We start from the raw sequence: 24958 nt of genomic DNA on the forward strand, positions 1-24958 counted from the left end.
ACAGCATGACAGCAATAGCCTATAAGGGCCCTTAGATGTATCCCCTATATCTATATAGTGTTTTATTATTGCACCATTACACAGATATTCTCTTTGCAGATTTAGCACTGCTATTATAGCACAATGAATCACTGTGATAAATCTAAAGCATCTGTAGACTGTCTAGTCCAAGTTTGCATTGTCTAAGAATTTTACACAGCACTAATCTACTGTTTTCTACCAGGCACAATAGTGCCATATATTTGCTAGTGGTTGTATATGGTATTTCAGCTCATTCTCTTCACTTTAATGTAACAAGGTGCAATAACAGGTATAGATGCTACTAAATGTACAGAGATTTGCTTGGTAAGTGATAAACAGGGCACAGCACTTGCATAGGTGGCACTGCCCCTTTAATCAACAGAGGTGACAGGAGTCAGACCTCCACCAATCTGATGTTGATGTCCTATCCACATTAATATAAAGTAGCCTAAAGGACACGAACTGTACATCCTGTCCCTATCAAAACCTTGGCAAACAGTAGCAACAGACGGGCCAGTGGGCAGATCTCATATGTGGGTACTGTATCCGTGCCACCGAGGGCACAAGGGTAATGTAACCCCAACTTTAATTTGTACAGCAACTCTACAATGCAACATATAATTGCTATAAATATAATAGTTCTCCACAGATTCCATAACATGTGCAGCATGTAACAGATAAAGAGGTTTACATATTATAACAGGTCTGTAGAGCAGCAGAACAGATCCGACAAACCATGGAAAATATTTATCCTTAAAGACACAAATAACTCTGGGCACTAGTAACATTTGGCAGGGATGAATCCCCCCCCCCCCCCTCCAAGGTCATGAAGCGAGAAACAGAAGGCCAGAATGTTGCCATTCTCTAACATGTCCTGAAGATGTTACATAGACGGAGGCCGTACCCGTGATCAGCCATCAAGGGCAGGGAAGAGGATTCAGGGTAGGCGTCTGCCCTGCCAATGCTGAGGAAATAAAGCTTTGCATGCCAACCATGAATGAATGTATGTGTGTATGACAGACCAGTGCGGTGCTGCCCCTATACAGCAGTATACAGGGGCGTAGCTAGGATTCATGGGGCCCCATGAATCCTGTACACCGCCCCCCCCCCCCCCGTCAAACACACACAGTGACATATATATACACTCAGAGGCACCATTAACGTATATACAGATTCACCACTGACATACACACATATACGCTGTAATGTGATTACACTAGTGTAGATGTATACACCATTAATAGACTGTACACAGGGAAATCATTTCAGTGTAATAAGAAATACTCAACCAGAAATAAAAAAAAAAAAAAATGCAGCAGATATTAGTGGTGGGTTCCTTTATTAGAGCCCAGCATTAATAGAAGCTGCTGCAGAACATCTTTGGGAGCAAACCTGTCAATCACTTGAGACACTACTGACATACACAAACACACACACATATACACCAGTGTTACAGACATTGCTGACATACACATACACACATATATATAGCCACAGATACATACACATACTGACATATAAATATATACACAGATACATATATACACACACACTGACATATACATATACCCACAGATACATATATACACTCACTGACACAAATACACAGCACTTACAGCTCCCAGGCTTCCCCCTCCTCCTCCTGTAGTCCGGGCTGATCTTCACATAGAAGTTTTGAGGACCTTTGGGTCATGTGATCATAAGGGCCTTCATCCCTCTCCTGTGCCGTCTGGCAGGTCCTGCTCCTCTGTTCAGCCCGCTCACCTGGCACTACAGTGAGGGGGCTGAACAGTGCAGTGGGGTCCCTCTTCCTCTCTGGACCCCTGGGGGAGGGGGGTACCTACCATGAAGGCAGGGCAGCCTTTCTCGGGCCCCCTTTCTGCAGGGGCCCCATAGCAGTCGCCTTCCCTGCCTTCATTGTAGCTACGCCACTGGCAGTATACATTACCTTCATCTCCAAACTCCACACACAGAATAGGGACTAAAGGGACATGTACACATTACACCTCCAGGAGCTTTTAGGACATCCCATTATGGATCCATAGGTGCTCCCCACTCTGCGGGTACAACAGTTCCAACACTTCTGGGAAGACTTTCTATATCATTTCTCAGATTTATCCAGGATAACATTACTGAGGTGAGAAAGTGATGCTGGATGAGAGGGCCGGGTTTAGAATCTATGTTGGATAGGGTTGAGGTCAGGGATATGTGGGGCCTGTCAGGTTCTTCCTCACCAGACCTCCTCCATGTCTTTATAAAGCTTGCTGTGTGCACTGGGGAGCAGTAATTCTGGAACAGAAAAGGAATTAACCCAAACTGTTCCCATAGAGCTGGAAGTTACAACTGTCCATAATTTCTCGGCATCTGAACATTAAGATTTCTCTTGTAGGATGACCCCTGAATAGGACCCCATAGCATTATCCCCTCCTTCACTAAACTATACAGCACAATGCAAAGGTAATGTTCTCCTGGCAATCACCAAACCCAGACTCATGCGATTCCTTACTCCACAGACCATGAACCCACAGAACCCACATCATGACGCTCCCTGCAGAGAACAGTTTTTGAGCCAATTTTAAAAGGCCAGATAAGATTTGTTCTCTGCAGGTATTGAGTCAGCAGAGCGTTGGTGATTTTGATACACTATGCACTTTGGTAACCTCAATGTGTAACTTCATTTAGTGTCCATTTTGTGGTTCCTAAACACAACCATATCTCAATAATACCCCTCATAGCTCAGCTCACAAGGTCTAATGTTGATGATAACATCCTACGATAATGCCAAGCTGGAAGTCTATGCGCTCTTTGGTGAAAGAATGCGTCGTTCCAATGTTTGTAAAGGCAGACTGCATTGGTAAGGGTTGGATTTCAAATAGTTGTGACAATAGGACTAAACACCTGAATTCAATGATTAAAAGTGAATGTACCATCAGGTACATCATTAAGTTTTTTTAATATGAACAGACCGGTACATGGATTACCTTGCAGGGCGCCTGTCCGTCCTGAAGCACTGGGGGCCGGCCCGCGTGCCTCTAAGTGTGACACAAACCTCTCCCCTCTGTCACATGGCTTCATTACAATCAATGGAGCAACGTCACAGAGGGGAGAGGTTTTATCACACTGGGGGGGGGGGGGGGCTCCAGTGCTTCAGGCCAGGCCGATGCCCAGGAATAGACCGGCATCCTGCACAGCAACGAAAAAAAGGACAGCGGCAGCGACATCCTCCGGTCTATGCATAAAATATTGATCTATGAATAAAATTAAGGCTATGTACCTGAAATAGTACAATGTACCTGAAATAATATATCGTGTGAATAGGGCCTTAGTCCGTAAATTTTTTTATATTTATAATATATATATATATACACACACACACACATACATATACACACACACAAAACAATATGTAAACACACAAAAGAGTGCAATAAAAGTTAATTCCACTCAACCCCCACTTGACTCAGCTTCACATGTTCTTCCTTTTCGTGTAGGGGTGAGATTTCATTACTTTGTTACCCCCCCAATAGGTCAGCTTTAATTTACGTGTGGAAATAGCCCATAGATGTGAGTGACCTTTAGAACGGTGACGTTCATACACAGAATAGTCTGAGCACAACGTCTAATAAAACTCTATTTATGAGGGGAGGGGTGCTAATCCGCAACATGTGCATTCATCTTAAATTGGAAAGAAAATGAGAATAATGTGAGCTGCAATTCCCAGTGAAAGCTATTTGTGAGCACATACCAGGGTGACCGCTCCAACAAGAAAAGAGGCTAATTTTAAAAGCGTTTATTTTTAAGCCACAACAACTGGATGCGACTCCACATTCCTCATGTAACTTTCTGGACCCGGCAAATACAAAGAAATCCAGCCGAGGACAAAAGAAATTCCTTGTGCTCTTAACTTGTTTGTGTAGATGCCACCTACCGGGCAAAGAAAGATCAGGCTCACGGCCTGCAAAAGTCATCAGAGCACAGTTTGTGTGTGAGATCCAGACTGCAGGGTCTGGGCTCTGTACGGCTGGGAGATGTACAATAGAATAAGGGCGTTTATGCAACTTCAAGAGATGACAAAACTTGCAGTAAGTTAGGGTTCACGCAAACTCGATCCCTCTGTATTTCATTCCCACAGCCTAGAAAAGAAAAATTTCCCCCTAGGGCTGCATCCATCTTCTCCAGGCTGACTGGTTCAAATGCAAAGTGATCGGGTTCAAGCAAACGTACTGTAAATTTGCTTGTCTCTAATGTTTATAGCTTTCTAGATAGAGTGGGGAGAAGACCGTGCTGCAGCGCATCAACTCTCCACTGTGAATTTAATTTAATTTTTTTTTTAAAAAAGGCAGATTTATAAATTCAAATTAAGCGCATTCACACAGCACAGTGAAAATCTGCATCAGGATATACTCTCGTATTACAGACACAGCACCAGATTTCTCAGGCCTAAGGCCTCATTCACAAGAGTAGTTGCACTGGGGACCTGTTTGACAGTCAGTATTCCAGATTGAAAGGAAACCTGTCTTCATTTTCATTCTGCCTGAACTACAAGTCATTGGGGTGCCCCAGCAACATCTGAATGGCTGGGGGTACCCCACCACTACTCTATACCCATATATTAATAAAGGCCTGAGGAACAGGGAGAAGCCCCTCAAGACCACACGGATGACTCATGGTTGGGCAGCATTAAAAAAGCGATGACAGTCTGCCCAAGCTGTTTTAAAACTACAAATTCCAGCAAGTCCTAAGAGCCTATGGCTACCAGGGTATGCTGGGAATTGTAGGTCTTCACTGTCAGAGAGACAGGTTGAGGAGCACCAATCTATAATTTTCCTATAGGTTTCCAGACGGTGGCTAAACAATGCACAGTGAATGCAGGAGACATACTACTCCCATTGTCCTGTAGTATGTAGGACATCTCACTGTGGAAAAACAGCACTGCTCCTTCCCATCATGACATGCCTGATTAGCAGGATACAAGGGCGACTATTCACATACAGACTGCAGGATGGGAAATACTGCAGTAACTGGCAGATGACAAAATGCTGCAGCCCGCTCGGCCTCCATAAGGAGATGGTAAATATGGCAAGTACACAAGAACTTCAGGTCTCTACAAGAGCAGAATCCACACAATAAGCTGCACAATCAAACACAGGCAGTAGGATTCATTGCACTAGGGTTAGAAAGGAGCATACAGCCCCCTGCTGGCCGTATGGAGAACACACCTCACTTACTGATGCAGCCCAAAAATAAATTCACATTGTGGCCCAGTCAGGTCTTTTCCACAGCAGTTTTTGGAAATTGTAAATAAAATAAAGGAATTTTCCCCGGATTTACACTGACTTACTGTAGATTTACCAACCACATCTGCTGGGAGTTTGTCCCAAGCATCCACCAAGATTACAGCAATAACTTTATATAGTTTTGGTACGGTATGACTTTGAATATTCACAATAAGTTTTTATCTGTCGGAGTTCGCGTGTTCAGACCCTAACCGGTCACATTACTGAGATGGCCGCACAATGTAAGTCTATGGGGAAATCTCGCTCACACAGACACAGGGTATAAAGAGAGGTGCAGGACACCACACAACTCTCCCTACTTATTCTCCTTATTCTAGCAGCTAGCGAAGGGTGTTGGCTGTCAGATATAGTATTCACCCCTTCTCCATTTTTCCCCACCACACTTTTGATATCACAATGCAGGAAGGGGTTAAATCAAACTGGAGAACTGTTTAGGCTCCATTCACATGTAGGGCATCAGCTGCAGATCTGATGCTGGGTTTAGCTATTTATTTCTACCGAGTTACACTGCATCAAATCTGCAGCATATACGCAGTGTGTGAATTTACCCTTAGGTCACATTTACACTTACTATGTTTGCTGTGGTGTTTATTCTGTGTAAATAAATGTAAATAAATGATAGAACAAAAAAGCAGATACACTACGTGCGAATGGACCCTTAGGGTTCACTCCACATCATTTTAGTCCTGTGTGAACATATGCTAGAAGTGTTGTCCAGGAGTAAGAGGACAGTGGTGTCTGCAGTACTTTGTCGGTGTTCTCCCCATGTCTGTAAGGGTTTGCTCTTATAGTCCCACTGATGTGTCACGGTGTTGAGGTTATTGCCGATCATATGTCGGCGCTGTAAACAACACATGAAGCTGCAGGTAGACTTGTGTTCAGCATTGATATTCTCCAACCAAGGCCTAAAGGGGTATTCCCATCTGATAATGGTATGACAAATGACTAAAATAACCCATGACATTGTGATTTGTGGGGATCCAACTTTTAATCTTCAGAACAAAGGGACAAGGGTCCCTTCATCTATTTCCCCTTCACAGCGGAGCTTCCATCCTCCCACTATGCAGAAAACTGTAACTCAGCTTAATTCCAGTGAATGGGGATGTGTTGCAATTCTCTGTGCAGTGGGTGGTCAGGAGTATCTCTGTGCATGGAAAAACGGAGCTGATCATGGCGGTTCTCATAGTAAATCTAGCAGTATACTCGTGATTTAGACAGCATAATTTCCTTGACAGACTGACTACCTTTAAAGGGAATCTGTCAGCACTTGTTCTGGGTTCTGAGGTGCTGACAGTGTGATGAAGGTCTGTGTCTCTTAGTGCGGTGTGTTACTTTTCTTTTTCAGATGGGTCCTGTACTTTGTCCCCAATATGTGCCGTAACTGTCTTCACAACTGTCAAAGAGGGGGAGTGGTGATGCGTTCATCCCGCACTTCGTGCCGCATCACCACTACCTCCTCCCAGCTTCTCTTGAATATTCATTGCACCCGTCCCCTGGCCTCTTGGCAACATTATCTTTAGCTGCCTGGTTCTGTGTATTGCTCGCGCTTCCACGGCCTGATTCGCGCATGAGCCGTAGTGCATCAGAGCGGCACTGAGCGAAGCCATTGTGGGCATAGGCTTTCGCCCTCAGTGCGCCTGCGACACTCCGACACACGCGCGAATCAGGCTGCGGGAAAGCGCGATACACAGAACCAGGCAGCTAAAGATGACGTCGCCAGGAGGCCGGAGGACAGGCGCAATGAATATTCAAGAGAAGCTGGGAGGAGGTAGTGGTGAGGCGTGCCGAAGTGTGGCACGAACGCATCACCACTCCCCCTCTTTGACAGTTGTGAAGACAGTTACGGCACAGATTGGGGACAAAGTACAGGACCCTTCTAAAAAAGAAAGGTAACACACCGCACTAGGAGACATAGACTTTCATCACATTCTCAGCACCTCAGAACCCAGAACAAGTGCTGACAGATTCCCTTTAAGGGTGCACTTGAGAATGCAAACCCTGAATGCATGTATACTTTTTATATGAACATTAGGCACATGCACATGCAAAGTGTTTAACACAAAATAAAAGCTATCCCCAATGCACAAGATGAGACCACCAAAAGTAAGCGTCCCCAAATGAATGGAGTGGCACAACGCATACTCTGCTGCTGCTCCACTTATACTCTATAGCTTCTTAATGCACTGAACCCTATAGACAGTAACTGGAGTGATGACCAAGTCTGTGCACTGCAGGTCCTCACACTCCACAACTGATCTCCATTCTTAGGACTGGTGATGACCCCAACAGTCAGCTAGTTATCCCCTATCCTGGGCATAGAGATAGCTTTACATTTTAGACCACCACTCTAAGCACATACTACCCCCAACAGCTAAAGAGGAGAGGGAAAAAAACAGGTTTCAGATTAAAAAAGAAGCAAGGATCTACATACCATTTTGAAGTGTCTGAGCTCGAGACTCCTTCCCCAAATTGGTGTGGAATCCCCCGACAAGTGTTGATGTTTTCCCAATGCCTAGAAAGAAATAGGTAAAAGCTTAGTGAACATAAGTCTAAATGACAGAATTATTAAATAGAAAATTGTTATATGGTTCCAATGTAATGGATGATCTTTCCATGTGTATTCAGCCAATGATCAGATGGCTGACAAAGATTTGTTTGGGTGTCGCCGACCGCATCTTTGGAGCTGACCATAAAATCAGTGTTAATTCTTTACTAATCGTCCGGCATAGGAACACATTGTTCATTTGTTATCACAATCGGTCGTATACTAGAGTATATGAGCAATCATAATTATGATCGTAACTTACTATGGTTCCATGTATAAGGGTACAAACCCACTTGACGTATTTGCTGTGTGAATCAGTCTTAAAAATAAGCAGACAAAACGCAGGTTGGCTTTATACAATTGTTCGGCGTTAAAATACGCAATTGCGTATTTTTGAAGCGTGAAGCTACATGCGTTTTTCGCACAGGTTGTTAACAACTGATGCTTTGCTAACAACAAGCTTCATGCTTCAAAAATACGCAATTGCGTATTTTAACGCAGAACAATTGTATAAAGCTAACCTGCGTTTTGCCTGCTTATTTTTAAGACTGATTCACGCAGCAAATACGTCAAGTGAGTTTGTACCCTTATGGTGAAAAAATTGCAAAAGTGCTCACTTACGATCATTTATTGTTAACTGGAGAAAAGGAAAAGTCTCTAGGTTTAAAAGGACAATACAATAAAAAAAAAAAAACCTAGAACCTTTTTACTTAATTACACATGAACAGATCAAAATATAAAAGTTTCCTCTGTGTATTCAGAGTGCTGGTATAGTCACATGAAAGCTATATACATGTAGAGACAAGGGTATAAAAAAGCTGGAATTTAAATCTAAACACTGCCACCAAGTGTACAAATAAAGAATTGCAACACATTCTGATTTACAAAGCAGGTAACAAAGGCCGCCCCATCACCAACCAACATAGCTGTGACAACTAACAACCTCAAATAGCCCCACAAACCTGCTTGGTCACATAAGCAGAGCATGCGTGTTTATTACCACAGGGAGTGGAGGATAAGCTGCTTCTAACAAAAGATCAAGCAAGTCGAAATCTAACATACCCGATGGCCCATACACAATAGATAATTTCTTGAGGTATCCCACGCATGTGGTTTTGTCTCGTGTGTGTGTGTGTCACTTTGTGCAACCAGTTATTCTACACTAAGTTTATCAAACAACCATTCTAATTCTCAATAATTGTTTGTTCCTCTTCTGACAATCTCTACTTGTTAAAAGGGTACCCTGACAACTTCCTGCTAGGACCCCAAAGGGATCTCCACTAATCACCAAAATGGAGGTTAAAGGTCACCCAAAAAACTAGGGCGCAGTGCAGACATGTATTCCTGCTCTATTGGGCTTCAGAACACTGCCGAGAGAGCTGGGCTGTCGATAACTTCTGATCTTAGGATGTGTACACTCCATATACTTTATACACTGTGATCATTAAGAAGTTATAAAGCCTTCCTCTGCCTCCAGTGCATTAGATCTTCACACATCTTACATTTCCCATAACGTTTTACAGCTCGCTCTAATTATAGCGAGAAAACCGAGGAGTGTTTGCTGTGAAGTGAATGTAACGGGGACAGAACCACCTAAATAACCCTTCACTGATATAGCACCGTAACTGCAAGTGCTCCATTTAAAGGTTTTGCCAAGTGCATCCTTTTACAGTTTGGTGGGCATGTGTTCTAGTATAAAGTAAAATTTCAGACATTTTTGGCAAGACTTCAGTGGGAAGACCACATCAAGAAGGAACACTTCAATTCTTGCATATATGAAAGCGTTACCTCCTGCAATGAGACAGACCAAGCAGTGAGGCGGGGAGTGAAGCCCATGGCTGATCAACTCTCCCAGCTATTCCTGGTTGAGGTCTGAAAACCCAGACCCCAACTGATCAAAAAGTTTGACATGTCTGTATGAGATGTGCAATTTATTTTTTTTTTTTAAAGTTGTAGTAGCATTTTTCCCATAGAAGTCAATGGCTCAAATTCAATGCCTCCCACTGCTCCATGCACCTAAATAGTGGAACAGTGAATGGATGACGCTAGTAAAATGCACCACTGGGCACATATTGCATTTTACCCCTCTAAATAAGGGGCACAGCTATGGATTTCCTATGTTTAGGCCACATTTACCAAGCTGACTTTTTTTGCGCATTAGAACAGGTGTTAAAAAAGCTGAGCTGGACACTTTTTAGGTGCGTCCCGTTTCAACATGAACCTGATTTAAAGGGAACCTAACACTTAATTTTACACTAGAGATGAGGCTGAACTGAAGCGTGCTCCGAAGCGAGTCAGATCGGTATCCAACAGACAGATGATTAGTTCTAATCTTGGGATAGCCCCTATAACAATGTATTTGTAAAGTTCCTCACTTGGCTAAATTGTAAACTGTTGCCGTGGTGTGGACATAAGCTTTAAAGCAGGCGTGTCAAACTGGCGGCCCTCCAGCAAAACTAAAACTCCCATCAATCCAGGAGAATTTGATTAATTTGCCCTTAGAGGGTCACAATTTAATTGTAAAAAAAACAAAAAAAAGCAAATTCTATTATTTATTTATTTTTTTTTGGGGGGGGGGGGGGGGGAGAAATATATATATTATATATATATATATATATATATATTTATATATATTTATATTTATATATATATATATATATATATATATATATACCCTCTATATACTGAGGCAGTGTCTGTACATACTGTGGTAATATCCTCCATGAACACTCTGCCACGCCTGGTGCTGTGTGTGTGTGTGTGTATATATATATATATATTATATATTATACATATTATATATATACACACAGCACCAGGCGTGGCAGAGTGTACATGGAGGATATTACCACAGTATGTACAGACACTATAAATTATATACTGTGGCAGTGCAGTATCTGTATATACTGTGGCAGTCTCCTCCATGTACACTGTGCTGGCCTCTGTGCTATACATAAAGACACAGCCACCTCTCCTATCTTTGCCTACAAAAAGGGAACGGTAGGCATAAGTACCGGGAGGATAGCCATATCGCCCCTATATCGGTTTGACACCCCTGATATAAAGTGTATATGCAGAAAAATCGATTCTGATAGAGCCTATTTCTTTGGCTAGCCACAAGAGGTCTTGTTCGTCTATATCCCGCAAGTGTCTCTTCCATTGGTTGATATGAGTAGGGTCTCAATACCTGGACCACCAACTGTATCTTCTGACATAACATGAGCAAGAATTACAGTCATGTCGTCTATATTCTAAGTATTGTCTTCCATGTCATATAACACACTGCACTTTGTTTCCCGCAATGTTGCTAGGAGAAGACTCTCTATCACGGATTGCAGAAAAGCAATGACTGTATACAGGACTGTGCACTTGTCTACTATGGGAGACGGCTTCCATACAGAGACCCCCCCTAGCAGCTAACAAGCTCAGGACAGTGCTACTTTACTGCTTAGGTCTATGAGGTACAATGGTTCGATGTCGCCTGAGTTGTAATGTCACAATGGCTGGCAGCCAGGGTGCCCGATCGATTTCCCGTCCTGTCGTAATGGGTCTGATCAAGGTGCAGATATAAAGAGGTTTTCAATGTCGGGAAAAGCTCAGGAGCTGATATTTACTCTGCAGAATAATGTCACCAGCAAGAGTGCGGACTCCTCACTAGACGCTCGCAGTCGCTGAGATCCATTTCCTGACATTTGTTGATTTTACGCTTATGTCAAGTTACTAAGAGCAAATCTAATGAGAAAATGGAAAAACCAATTCTCCCCCTATTTGTCATAGGCCCGGCCTCAGAGAGAGCAACAGGCGGGGGAGACAGCAGGCAATATCATGGGACAATGCTTCCTATTCATGTCATGCCGCTATGGATATAAGTAGTAAACAAACACGGCTCTAAATAGCTAACATTATTATATTGTATTATGTATTGGATATTACATACGCTCAGAGGTTTATAACCTTATACATTAGAGAACAGCATCCAATGCTATTGCCTCACATATTTACATGAGTTATATTGCTAAGGCCCCCGAGCCCTATGCTTAGTACATAGACCTAGATAGACTAAGCATACCGCTTCCCAGAAAATAAGACTTAGTAGAGGATTTGCTGAATTGCTAAATATAAGGCCTCCTCAGAAAGTAAGAGCTGGCAAAGTTTTTGCTTGGAAGCATGCCCAACAAACAGAACACCAGGGCATGCAACTGTGATTCTTTTTAGACCACCGTCCGTTGCAGATCAGCTGCATGCAGGACATGAAGACCGTCCCCTGCCACCAACCTATACGCTGTCCCTGCTGTGCTGTATGAGTGTGCTGTGGTGAGCTCCCCCTGCTGGCCGGAAGCCACCATACTGTATGCTACCTCCCGGCTGTGCTGTAACAGTGTGCTGTGGTTGCCTCCCCCTGGTTGCCGGAAGCTACCATACTGTATGCTATGTATCTCCTGTGCTGTATGAGTGTGCTGTGGTGAGCTCCCCCTGGTGGCCGGAAGCCACCTTACTGTACTATCTGTCCCTACTGTGCGAGTTTGCTGTGATGAGCTCCCCCTGGCGGCATGAAGCTGCAATACCATCTCTGCTATACATAGTTACATTAGACATCCCAGGAAATAAGACCTAGCGCATCTTTGGGAGATGTTCATCGGCCGCTCATCACTTTAACAGGTAGAGATAACATGTGTTAAATTTGTGACATGGCAAAAGTTTTGGTAGGTGGGATACAGGGTGCTGAGACCTTCACCAAAGCCCTCCCCTCTTCAGCCAGGATTGTCCAGGCTGGGCTTTGCTTAGAGACACGATGAAGGTATCTGTACAGGTTTATAGAAAGTATAAGACCACTTGCATTACTTTCCAAGAACGATGCAAAGACAATGACAAAGGGGTACCTCAACGAAAGTGTTTGTCTTTGAAATCAACTGGTGTCAGGAAGCTATATATATTTGTAAATCACTTATTTAAAAATCTATCTTGCAGTACTTATCAGCTGCTGTATGCCCCGCAGGAAAAGGTGTATTCTTTCCAGTCTGACACTGTGTTCTCTGCTGCCACCTCATTCCATGACAGGAACTGTCCAAAACAGTAGCAATTCCCATAAAAAACCACTACCGCTCTGGACAGTTCCTGACATGGGCAGAGGTGGCAGCAGGGAGCACTGTGACAGACTGGAAAGAACACAACACTTCCTGCAGGACATACAGAAGCTGATAAGTCCTGTAAGACTTGAGATAGAAGTAAAATAAATCTTTATAACTTTCTGACACCAGATGATTAGAAAGAAAAAGATTCCACAGGTTTACCCACCTGAAAATTTCGCCTCTAGGTAAGGGTCTCAGCCCTCGAACACCCACAGATTAAAACTTCTAACAAGTCACTAGGATATTCCAGAGGTTTTCAATATGAAAACATAGCCGAACCCCTGCAGTATAATCTCTGAATCATTCATGATGCCCTCTGCTGGAATCAGCCGCTGACAGTATTGCATGAAAGGTTTACAATTTTCAATCCACAACTTCAAATTTGAAGCCTATAGGTCTGAATCGACATTATGTAACATTAACTTTTATCCACTAGTCCCTGTGACTGCTAGTTCTATCATGTTAGCAGCGTCTCTGTTACTAACATTTATTTAGTATTAGTATGTTTAGTCTGGTGGACCACGGAGGCCAGCTGTCCGGACCCCTGCTGCAGCTCAATATACATAGCCACACTCTGCACAGTAACTATGAGCGCTCGTCACAAGTGCTTATAGTTACCATACAGCAGCACTGACAGAGCCATTGGCTCCCTCCCTGTCGGTCACTCTTGTGGCCGCTCTCTGCCTCTGTTTTCAGCGAGGAACGTCACTGGTGTGCCAGCACCAGGACAAGGGGAGAGTGGATTCGTGTGACCGCTGCAGTGCGGCCACAAGAGGGAAGAGAAGAGGAGACGCCGGACCCAGGTGAGTATAAGTGTTTGTTTTTTATGCTATATTGAAAGGGGGAGAGCGCACAGGGGTCCATATACTATTGGGGGAGCGTACATAGGGGTTACATACTACTGGGGCAGTCGCCCCCGATGTACCTCATTTCAAAGGGCTGGTGAGAGAAAAAATGCCAGTTTTCCCACTAATAAGGATCAAATCTGTATGTAAATAGTTCAACATTTGTGAAAAGTAACAAAACACGTTTACTACTGATGTTCAGCTCGGACCTTCACCTGACAATAGACCCTGGTAAGTGGACCTTCACTAAAAGTTGTTGAGTACCCCTGGTCTATTTCGTATGCTTGTTTTTAGATACAGTGAAGAATTTGCCTTCACTATAATTGTAAGTGGTGATGGTCAGGTAGATATGCTGTATATTGTTAAGGGCCTCTTATATCGGCCGATTGGCTAGGAGTGTTGTTAGAAATGCCTCTGCGGACGATAATGGGCCTGTGTAAAAATATACTTACTACCCGCACTGCCTGTAATCCAGCATCCGGGTCTCCAGTCCCCTGCCACTGCCGTATCTATAGGCTGCCCCCTTCTCCAGAATGATTGACAGCTGGAGGAGGTGAGGCCTTAAGATACAGCTGGCCGCCGAAGTGAGATACCAGATCACCAGCAGCATGGCTAGGATGTATAGACTGCTTGTGTTGTGGAAACTGACAGCACAGACATATACTGCTTGATTTGTCTCGCTGTGTAAAGGCACTGCAAACGAGCTGACGATATCACTGAAAGCTCTCAGCCGGCAAATAGTTAGGTTTAAAAGACCCTTTGGCTAAGTGCACACGGAGCAAAAGTGTTCTCCGCCACGGTATGCCCCCAGCCTCTCTGTCAAAATGACAAGTCTATGGGAGGCTCGCCCGCCTCCTTTCTCCACGCTGCAGAATGAACATGTTTATTCTTCAGTGCGGAGAGAGGAGGCACGCGAGCCTTCCATAGACTTGTCATTATAACAGGGAGGTTGGCGGCATTCCGCGGCGGAGAATTCCGCCACTTCTGCTCAGTGTGCACGCAGCCTTAGTCTGTGACACAAATATTTTGTTTAAGGGTACAAACACACGTACCAGACCTGTGGATTTCTAGATGCGAATTCACAGTTAAATCAGCTGCGGATCCCTTGCCTGTTTCTTGGAAAATACATCCTCGCAGAAGGATTGACATCCCGCTTTAAGTATGTGAAAGCCCTGTTAACCCCCTGCTGGCTAAAGCATACATTACCTGCTCCATGCTCCAACTCAGCCAATCAGTGCACTGCCCCGCCGCAACCACTAATTGGCTAAGCGGGACGACCAGACAACGGGAGTCCTTGAAGCAAGCCGGATCGTGGAGCGGGTAATGTATACTGCGGCCAGCAGGGGGTTAACGGGCTGTCACTTACATACTCGCAGCAGGATGTCAATCCCACTGAGTATGTATTCTCATAGAAACTAACAGGCAAGGGATCCGCAGCGTATTTGGCCGCGAGAAATCCACTGCGAATCCGGTACGTGTGTTTGTACCCTAAACGGGTGCTCCAGAGACTAACAATATATTTCAAATACATTGTTTTAATAGTTATATTACTTTCTAACTTTATTTAAAAAAAAAAATTGAATTAAATTACATATGCTATTCCGCTGACTGGCAGCAGTAAGGGGTGTCATGGCCCCTTCCACTGCCACTAACGTGTGTCGGGAACTGCAGGGTTGTCTAAGAGCCCTATTGCACAGAATGATAATCTGCCAAATCAGGCTGTCTGGTCTAAAATCATCAGCCCCCGGGCGTATCACTACGTGTCATAGTGATGCGCGGCAAACAGCTGATGAAAGGAAAGAAAATAATCAAGTTCTTACATTACCTCTCCATGCTCCCTAGTGTTCTCTTCACTTCTCCACACTCCCCACAGCCATCCCGGCCAGTGATTTGCTGAGCGGCCTGTCAATTCAAAGACTGGTGTAGAAGCTGCAGTGGCAGCTACGGGGCACACGGAGAAGCGAAGAGAACACCGGGGAGCATCGACAGGTAACGTATGGACTTTTATTTTAAACTTTCAAAGCAAGGGCTGCACGAACATCACTAACTGCCCTAGTTTATAGTGATCGGGCCATCTAATACAGCCCTAAGCCTTTATTACTGTACACAGCAGGGTCCCATTCCCCCCCCCCCCCCGGGGGCAATGTACTAGAACAATTAGCAGAGCGAGTGGTGACAGCAATCACCATTCGCTCGGCAGTGGCTGCTGCACACAGGGATTGTGTCAGGTAGCTACCCTCTGCATAGAATGTTCTGCATAGCACTGTGCTTAGACAGCCCTGCAGTTCCTGACACAAACTTTGGTGGCAGCAGAGAGGGCTGTGCAGTCCCTTACTGCTGCCAGTTACTAGAAGTATAAATCTAAATATAAAAGAATATATTTTTTTTTTTAATTAAAGCGAATGTACCATCAGCATCAGGTTTTTTTAATGGATCAGCGCTAGCACTGGGGTGCCAGTGGTGTGGTGCTTTATTTTTTGAACCGTCGCCTGTTTCCCATGCAATGTTCAGGTCTTTTCAGGAGCTCCGGCCGGCTCTGGAGCACTGGGGGAAGGCCCGCCGGCCCCCAGAGTGACAATCTCCACTTTCTAACATGGCTCCATTAGAATCAATGGAGAAGCTTCACAGAAAGGAGGGGCTGATTTATTATGGTAAAAAACCCAAAGCGATGTACTTGATGGTACATTTGCTTTAAAGCGATATATTTAAAACATATTTTTAGCCTCTGGAGTACCACTTTAATGTGTAATATATACCTGTGTTTGTTGGGTTAGCATGGTACAATGACACCATGTCACAACCATATGTGCCATTAAGTGTTAGTCACAATTAATCACAGTGCACAATTAATCGTGCAGCCATTTAAATTCCATGTTATCTGCCACAAATCCCCTGCTAATAACCAAGGGGACTCATCCAGTACAGATACCCCATGACCACCAGGGTCTTAGCACACCATGCCATACCTCTACGGCATGCTTATATTATCGTACTAAGGAGCTGAGCTCTCTTCATAGAAGGAAAGCAACCGCTGCTTTTAGCAACTAGATACTAACATTTAAAGGGGTTATCCAGCGCTACAAAAACATGGCCACTTTCCCCCTACTGTTGTCTCCAGTTCAGGTGCGGTTTGCAATTGAAGGGGTTATCCAGTGCTACAAAAACATCGCCACTTTCTTTTAGAGACAACACGACTCGTCTCCAGTTCAGGTGCGGTTTGCAATTAAGCTCCATTCATTTCAAGGAGCTGAGCAGCAAAACCCCGCCCAAGCTGGAGACAAGAGTGGGGCTGTCTCTGGAAGAAAGTGGCCATGTTTTTGTAGCACTGATAACCCTTTTAAGCTCCATTTACTTCAATGGAACTGAGTTTCAAAACCCCACCCAAACTGGAGACAACAGTAGGGGGAAAGTGGCCATGTTTTGTAGCGCTGGATAACCCCTTTAATGACGAATTGCATCAATCGCACCACTAGCCCCTTGATGACCGCAATCTATAGCAATCCTTGTATTTACAGTGTGTCAGTGACAGGAGCGGCATCTGTCATTGACCTATCAGAATCCCCACAGTAAAACTGTAAGACAGTCAAACACAGTGGTGTAGCTACCATGAAGGCAGGGAAGGCGACTGTTATGGGGCCCCTGCAGGAAGGGGGCCCGAAGAAGCCTGCTTTGCCTTCATGACAGGTACTGTATGCCACTGACAACCGACCACTGTACCCTGCTCCCCCAGGGTCCAGAGAGGAAGAGGGACCTTCCACCGCACTGTTCAGCCCCCTCACTGTAGTGCTGGGTGAGCGGGCTGAACATCAAAAGGAGAGGAACAGAGGAGCAGGACCGGCCCAGTCCTGCATGGCACAGAAGGAGAGGGATGAAGGCCCTTATGATCACATGACCCTGAATACTTCTATGTGAAGATCAGCCCGGACTACAGGAGGAGGAGGGGGGAAGCCTGGGAGCTGTAAGTGCTGTGTATGTGTGTCAGTGAGTGTACATATGTATCTGTGTATATATGTATATGTCAGTGTGTGTGTGTGTGTGTGTGTGTGTGTGTGTGTCAGTAGTGTCTGTAACACTGGTGTACGTGTGTGTGCTTGTGTATGTCAGTAGTGTCTCAAGTGATTGACAGGTTTGCTCCCAAAGATGTTCTGCAGCAGCTTCTATTAATGTTGGGCTCTAATAAAAGAACCCACCACTAATATCTGCTGCATTTTCTTTTATTTCTGGTTGAGTATTTCTTATTACACTGAGATGATCTCCCCGTCTAAAGTCTATTCATAGTGTATACATCAGCACTAGTGTAATCACATTACAACGTATATATGTGTATGTCAGTGGCGTATCTGTATATATGTTAATGGTGCCTTTGTGAGTATATATGTGCGTCATTGTCTGTGTTTGGCAGTGGGGGGAGCGTACAGGATTCATGGGGCCCCGTACAGTTTTTTGCTATGGGGCCCCATGAATCCTAGCTATGCCCCTGGTCAAACATGAATTGTAGCGAACACATTCAATGTATTTTTAGGCGAAAATTACAGCCACAACCATGCTCCATCATTATGGCCATATTTTTTACTTCAAGTGTCACTGTCGTTATAACTTTCTAAATCAACAGTAGATGTGATATAAAGAAAGTTTGCAATTTACATTCATTATTTTTTTTTTTTAGTAATGGAGAACACTGTACTTCCTGTTTTCTGACACTTTTTTTCTCAAAAAACAGGAAACAGTCAGAAAACAGGAAGTCCTGTCCTGTGTATCCCAGGCCATCTGAGCGCTCACAGAGAAGGCAGTCATGTGATTGATGGACACACTGAGCCGTGACTCTCTGTACCGGACGGAATTCCTGTGTTTAGTCTGTTTTTTGTTTTTTTTCCAAGCAGCACAAATCAGAAAATTTGCCTTCAGGAGACTGGACCTGGATTCTGGTAAGTTCAGTTTTGTTTTACAACAAGATACCAACAAAAAAAATGAATGTATATTGCAAACTTGCTTTATTTCACATCCACTGTTCATTTAGATTTTGAAAGTTATAACGACAATGACACTTTAAAGTGTAACTATCATTTTTAAAAACTTCTGACATGTCATAGCGACATAGAATTGTTGATCTGGCTACTGAGAAGCCCGACGCTCTGCCCCTTCATCTCTGCTGCAGGAGGTGAATTCCGTAGGCTGCTCATATTAGCAATCTAATTCATCTCCCTGTACTGAGATGAAGAGGCAGAGCGTACGCTCTGGCGCGCAGAAGACACTATGGGGGAGATTTATCAAACATGGTGTAAAGTGAAACTGGCTCAGTTGCCCCTAGCAACCAATCAGATTCCTCCTTTCATTTTCCAAAGAGTCTGTGAGGAATGAAAGGTGGAATGAAAGGCTCCGAAAAAATCTCTTTCAAATTCACTCTGTACATAGGATAAAACACTACAATAAAAAATTACATGAATGATGCATCAGGATCCACCCAGGATGTTATAGAAGAAGAGGCTAATAACACTGCAGAAGCTTATATAATAGCAGAAGAGGTGACGGCCTAATCTGAAGAGCCCTGTATACTGCTGCTGCCTCCTGTATACACAGCACTGCGCCCCGCCTCCTGTATACACAGCACTGCGCCCCGCCTCCTGTATACACAGCACTGCGCCCCGCCTCCTGTATACACAGCACTGCGCCACGCCTCCTGTATACACAGCACTGCGCCACGCCTCCTGTATACACAGCACTGCGCCACGCCTCCTGTATACACAGCACTGCGCCACGCCTCCTGTATACACAGCACTGCGCCCCGCCGCCTGTATACACAGCACTGCGCCCCGCCGCCTGTATACACAGCACTGCGCCCCGCCGCCTGTATACACAGCACTGCGCCCCGCCTCCTGTATACACAGCACTGCGCCCCGCCTCCTGTATACACAGCACTGCGCCCCGCCTCCTGTATACACAGCACTGCGCCCCGCCTCCTGTATACACCGCTCTGCGCCACGCCTCCTGTATACACAGCACTGCGCCACGCCTCCTGTATACACAGCACTGCGCCACGCCTCCTGTATACACAGCACTGCGCCACGCCTCCTGTATACACAGCACTGCGCCACGCCTCCTGTATACACAGCACTGCGCCCCGCCTCCTGTATACACAGCACTGCGCCCCGCCTCCTGTATACACATAAGTGTGCCCCGCCTCCTGTATACACATAAGTGTGCCCCGCCTCCTGTATACACATAAGTGTGCCCCGCCTCCTGTATACACATAAGTGTGCCCCGCCTCCTGTATACACATAAGTGTGCCCCGCCTCCTGTATACACATAAGTGTGCCCCGCCTCCTGTATACACATAAGTGTGCCCCGCCTCCTGTATACACATAAGTGTGCCCCGCCTCCTGTATACACATAAGTGTGCCCCGCCTCCTGTATACACATAAGTGTGCCCCGCCTCCTGTATACACATAAGTGTGCCCCGCCTCCTGTATACACATAAGTGTGCCCCGCCTCCTGTATACACATAAGTGTGCCCCGCCTCCTGTATACACATAAGTGTGCCCTGCCTCCTGTATACACATAAGTGTGCCCTGCCTCCTGTATACACATCACTGTGCCCTGCCTCCTGTATACACATCACTGTGCCCTGCCTCCTGTATACACATAAGTGTGCCCTGCCTCCTGTATACACATAAGTGTGCCCTGCCTCCTGTATACACATAAGTGTGCCCTGCCTCCTGTATACACATAAGTGTGCCCTGCCTCCTGTATACACATAAGTGTGCCCTGCCTCCTGTATACACATAAGTGTGCCCTGCCTCCTGTATACATATAAGTGTGCCCTGCCTCCTGTATACACATAAGTGTGCCCTGCCTCCTGTATACACATCACTGTGCCCTGCCTCCTGTATACACATAAGTGTGCCCTGCCTCCTGTATACACATCACTGTGCCCTGCCTCCTGTATACACATAAGTGTGCCCTGCCTCCTGTATACATATAAGTGTGCCCTGCCTCCTGTATACATATAAGTGTGCCCTGCCTCCTGTATACATATAAGTGTGCCCTGCCTCCTGTATACACATAAGTGTGCCCTGCCTCCTGTATACACATCACTGTGCCCTGCCTCCTGTATACATATAAGTGTGCCCTGCCTCCTGTATACATATAAGTGTGCCCTGCCTCCTGTATACACATAAGTGTGCCCTGCCTCCTGTATACATATAAGTGTGCCCTGCCTCCTGTATACATATAAGTGTGCCCTGCCTCCTGTATACACATCACTGTGCCCTGCCTCCTGTATACACATAAGTGTGCCCTGCCTCCTGTATACATATAAGTGTGCCCTGCCTCCTGTATACATATAAGTGTGCCCTGCCTCCTGTATACACATCACTGTGCCCTGCCTCCTGTATACATATAAGTGTGCCCTGCCTCCTGTATACACATCACTGTGCCCTGCCTCCTGTATACATATAAGTGTGCCCTGCCTCCTGTATACACATCACTGTGCCCTGCCTCCTGTATAGACACCATCACACGTCCAGGATGTGTTTCCCCCATTCCCCCAGCACAGCGCCCCCTGTGGAGGGTAACACTCGTCAGTCACTCACATTCTGATGACACGAACTGTCCCACCGCTGAGGAGCCGCCTCCTCCGGTTTCCACAAACTGCACCTCGGATACAATAATATTGTCCTCCAGCACCGACCCGCAGCCGGTACACACGGCATCTCCCCGGGCCGCGTCCACATCAATGTCGGTACAGCCGCAGCTCTTACACACCCGGCTGCTCATGGTGGCGGCTGCTCCTCACATGTGCTCCGATAAGTCACTGGAAGTGCAGCAGCCAGCAGCCGGCCCGAGTACCGGCCTACACACGGCGGCGCTGCCGGCCACTTCCCGTTGCAAGTCTCGCGTGGATTCACACGATGTTGTAAAGATTGGCAGTCTGAAAAATGACCACAAGATGTCGCCAGAACACAAGGAGCCGGAATTCTGGCAGCACGTTGTCTCTACGTGTCGCCGCTACGGGTGCACACCGCCATGTTATTGGTTTGATAATTACTTTTAATAATTTTTTGTCAGTTTTCACACGTTTATTTCGTACATTCTGATGGTAATGTAGCCCATAAATGCAGATATAGGAAATCATGTCATCTTATATTTTACTTTCATTGGAATTTCCTACTTATCTTAAAATTTTGTATCAAAATGGAATCTTTCACTTAAAAATCAAAAGTTTTGAGTGCAATTGCAGACTCTCCCAATGTCTGTGCGACCATGTCTTGCACAATCTAGAGATGAGTGGGAGTCGGAAACTACACGTGGCGGCTGCGAGTGGGTGAGTACAGGGGAGGCCGCAGGGAGGTGCGGGGGGGGGGGGTGGGGCGCTGCCCAGGTGGTCGCTAGATTGTCCGGTCTGCTACCACTGCTCCTATTCCACACAGGCTCGGACTGGGCCACCGGGGAGTCGGGTAAATCCCCGGTGGGCCCGAGCTGGAGTGGGCCCCACTACCCTGTCAGAAGACACAGGGCTAGAGACTGCCGCAATGTGGTCTCCAGCCAACAAGCCCCCGCCGGGGCCCCGTGCTCCCGGGGGGGCCCACTCGATCGCCGGGTGCCGCACCTTCCTTTTTAACTGGAAGCAATCGCAACAATCGCTTCCAGTTAAATGTACTGTGCTGATTGACAGTGCGAGAAGCCATAGGCTTCCCGCCCTGTCAATCACTCTTGTGACCGCAAGCAGCGTTTTTTTGCGATCACAAGAGTGTCACCTCCTCCCCTGACAGATCAGCAGCATTCTGGTGAAGTCCTGGGGGGCACGTCACCTCTGAGCTCTATGTGTCCCGCGGCGGCTGGGACTTCCGGCTGGGAGCCTGTACCAGAAGTTCCAGCCACCGCGGCGCCCACAGAGCTCAGAGGTGACGTGCTGCCCGGGACTTCACCAGGATGCTGCTGATCTGTTGAGAAGAGAGAAAAATAGACCTGCGACCGATGGGGAGCGTGTTGTAAGGTGATTGTTTTTGTTTTTTTCAGAGGGGGACAACAAAAGGGGGCTGTATAGGGGGATGGACAACAGGAGGGGCTATATAGGGGGGTGGACAACATAAGGGGGCTATATAGGGGTGTGGACAACGAATGGGGGCTGTATAGAGGGATGAACAACAGAAGGGGGCTGTATAGGGGGATGGACAACATAAGGGGGCTATATAGGGGGGTGGACAACATAAGAGGGCTATATAGGGGGGTGGACAACAAATGGGGGCTGTATAGAGGGATAAACAACAGAATGGGGCTGTATAGGGGGATGAAAATGAAAGGGGGCTATATAGGGGGATGGGAAACGAAAAGGAGCTATAAAGGGGGATGGAGTTACCCATCCATGGCGCCCCCTGCAGGGTCCCCTTCCCCCGCCTGCTCCTGCGCTCTGTACTGTAGCTATGTAACGAGCGCTCATAGGTACAGGCAGCAGCAGCGGCACTGACAGGTCGGGAGCCATCGGCATCCTTGTGGCCGCAGGCAGTGCTTTCCTGCGGTCACAAGAGGCCGCCCTCCTGTAGTGGTATCGGCGCTTGAGTGACGTCACTCAGCGCCAACACCGCGAGGTGGGAAAATGGCCTCTTGTGACCGTAGACAAAGCACTTTCTGCGGCCACAAGGATAAGGTGATTAACTGTGGTTACTATCTGGAAACAAGGACACTGTGTGATAAATCTACCGAGACCCCACCGGGTGATTTGTCTGGGCAGCGTAAATTCCTACAGCCAGTGGCAGAGAGAAGAGCTGGAGAAGGAGAGTGACCAGCAGGGGGCGCTCCTGTGTGCCGTCCACCATGGTTGTAAATCCCCTTTCCTCCTCACCTCCCACAATAACGGTGAGTACTGCAGAGCAGCCATCTTTGGGGGAGCAGAGCTGACAGGTACAGTGTAAGAGAGGTGGTGTATGGTGTTTATAGTGTCCCACATTATCATTATTACACACTAAGGGTCCTATTCCATGGGCCGATGGGGGCTCGATCAACGATGTAAACGAGCGCCGATTTGCTATATCGGCGCTCGTTTACTGGCCCTATTCCACGGCCCTGATGATCGTTAAGCGAGGGCTGCAGGGACATCATTACCGATGTCCTTGCAGCCCTTGCACCATACATTACCTTTCCGGGCTGCAGGTCTTCTCCTTCTTCCGGGGTCCCGCGCGCTGCAGCTTCGGAGCGTGGCTGTCTGAACTAACAGACCGCTCAGCCAATCACTGGTCGGGACCGCCGCGGCCAGTGATTGGCTGAGCGGTCTGTCAGTTCAGAAAGCCCCGCTCCAAAGCTGCTGCGCGCGGGACCCCGGAGAAGGAAAAGACCTGCAGCCCGGACAGGTAATGTATGATGCTGCTAAAATCGTCCGTCGTCGCGCAGCGCTATTCCACCGTATCGATGCGCTGGTGGCGAACGATGATTTTAGGTCTGAACCTAAATTAACGATCAGCCGATGACACGATCATCGGCTGATTGTTCTCTCTATTCCACGGAGCGATAATTGGCGGAATTGGGTCAATTTGGCCGATTATCGCTCCGATTCAGCCGATTATCGCTCCGTTGAATAGGCCACTTACACCCTTGGACACCTTAGTGACATAAAAAAGTATGCTTTTTTGCAACTAGAAAAACTTTTATTTAAGTTTTTAAATTATTCGCTGTCGGCGTTAGGGATGCCCCTCGGAGCGTGGTGTGGTGGTGGTGGCGGCGGGGAAGACGCTGAGCACTTCCATGGAGATGATGGCCAGGCATTTCCTCAGCTCCTTGGTACTGGTGAAGCATCGCAGGACCAGTCTGATGCTCTGTAGGAAGCCAATTAGCATCCTGCTGGTGGTGGTAGTCCAGGACAATGTCTCACTCGCTGTGATCCACCATGAGAGCCTGTTGCAGCGGCTGGTCACCCAAGTGTGTAGCTGGAGGGTTGCGGCAATCCACACCAGCTTCTCACTGATTCTGCTCAGCATGGCTTGCAGATCGCTGGTGCTAATAGTGGAAATCCATGTGATACGCTCACCGGCAAAAGTGGTGGTGGTGATCCAGGTGGCTGTGGTCATCCAGATCTCCAGGAAGATGCTGCGGGTGAGGGTGTTGGTCCAGATGATCAGATCTCTTGTGCTG

General features: G+C 46.4%; 1 protein-coding gene across 1 annotated transcript in view; it reads right to left on the bottom strand.

Moving 5' to 3' along the window:
- BRF1 (BRF1 general transcription factor IIIB subunit) overlaps positions 1 to 21731 on the bottom strand; it is a 212905-nt gene extending 191174 nt beyond the window's left edge. The window contains exons 1-2 of the mRNA XM_069950096.1: positions 21427 to 21731; positions 7750 to 7830 (exon numbers count right to left, since the gene is read on the bottom strand). Coding sequence (XP_069806197.1) covers positions 7750 to 7830; positions 21427 to 21610 — 265 coding nt within the window. The 5' untranslated portion in view covers positions 21611 to 21731. The remainder of the gene's footprint in view (positions 1 to 7749; positions 7831 to 21426) is intronic.
- Positions 21732 to 24958: the final 3227 nt, after the last annotated feature.

Source organism: Dendropsophus ebraccatus, chromosome 13 (assembly GCF_027789765.1).
Source record: "Dendropsophus ebraccatus isolate aDenEbr1 chromosome 13, aDenEbr1.pat, whole genome shotgun sequence".
NCBI classification, from domain to species: Eukaryota; Metazoa; Chordata; class Amphibia; order Anura; family Hylidae; genus Dendropsophus; species Dendropsophus ebraccatus.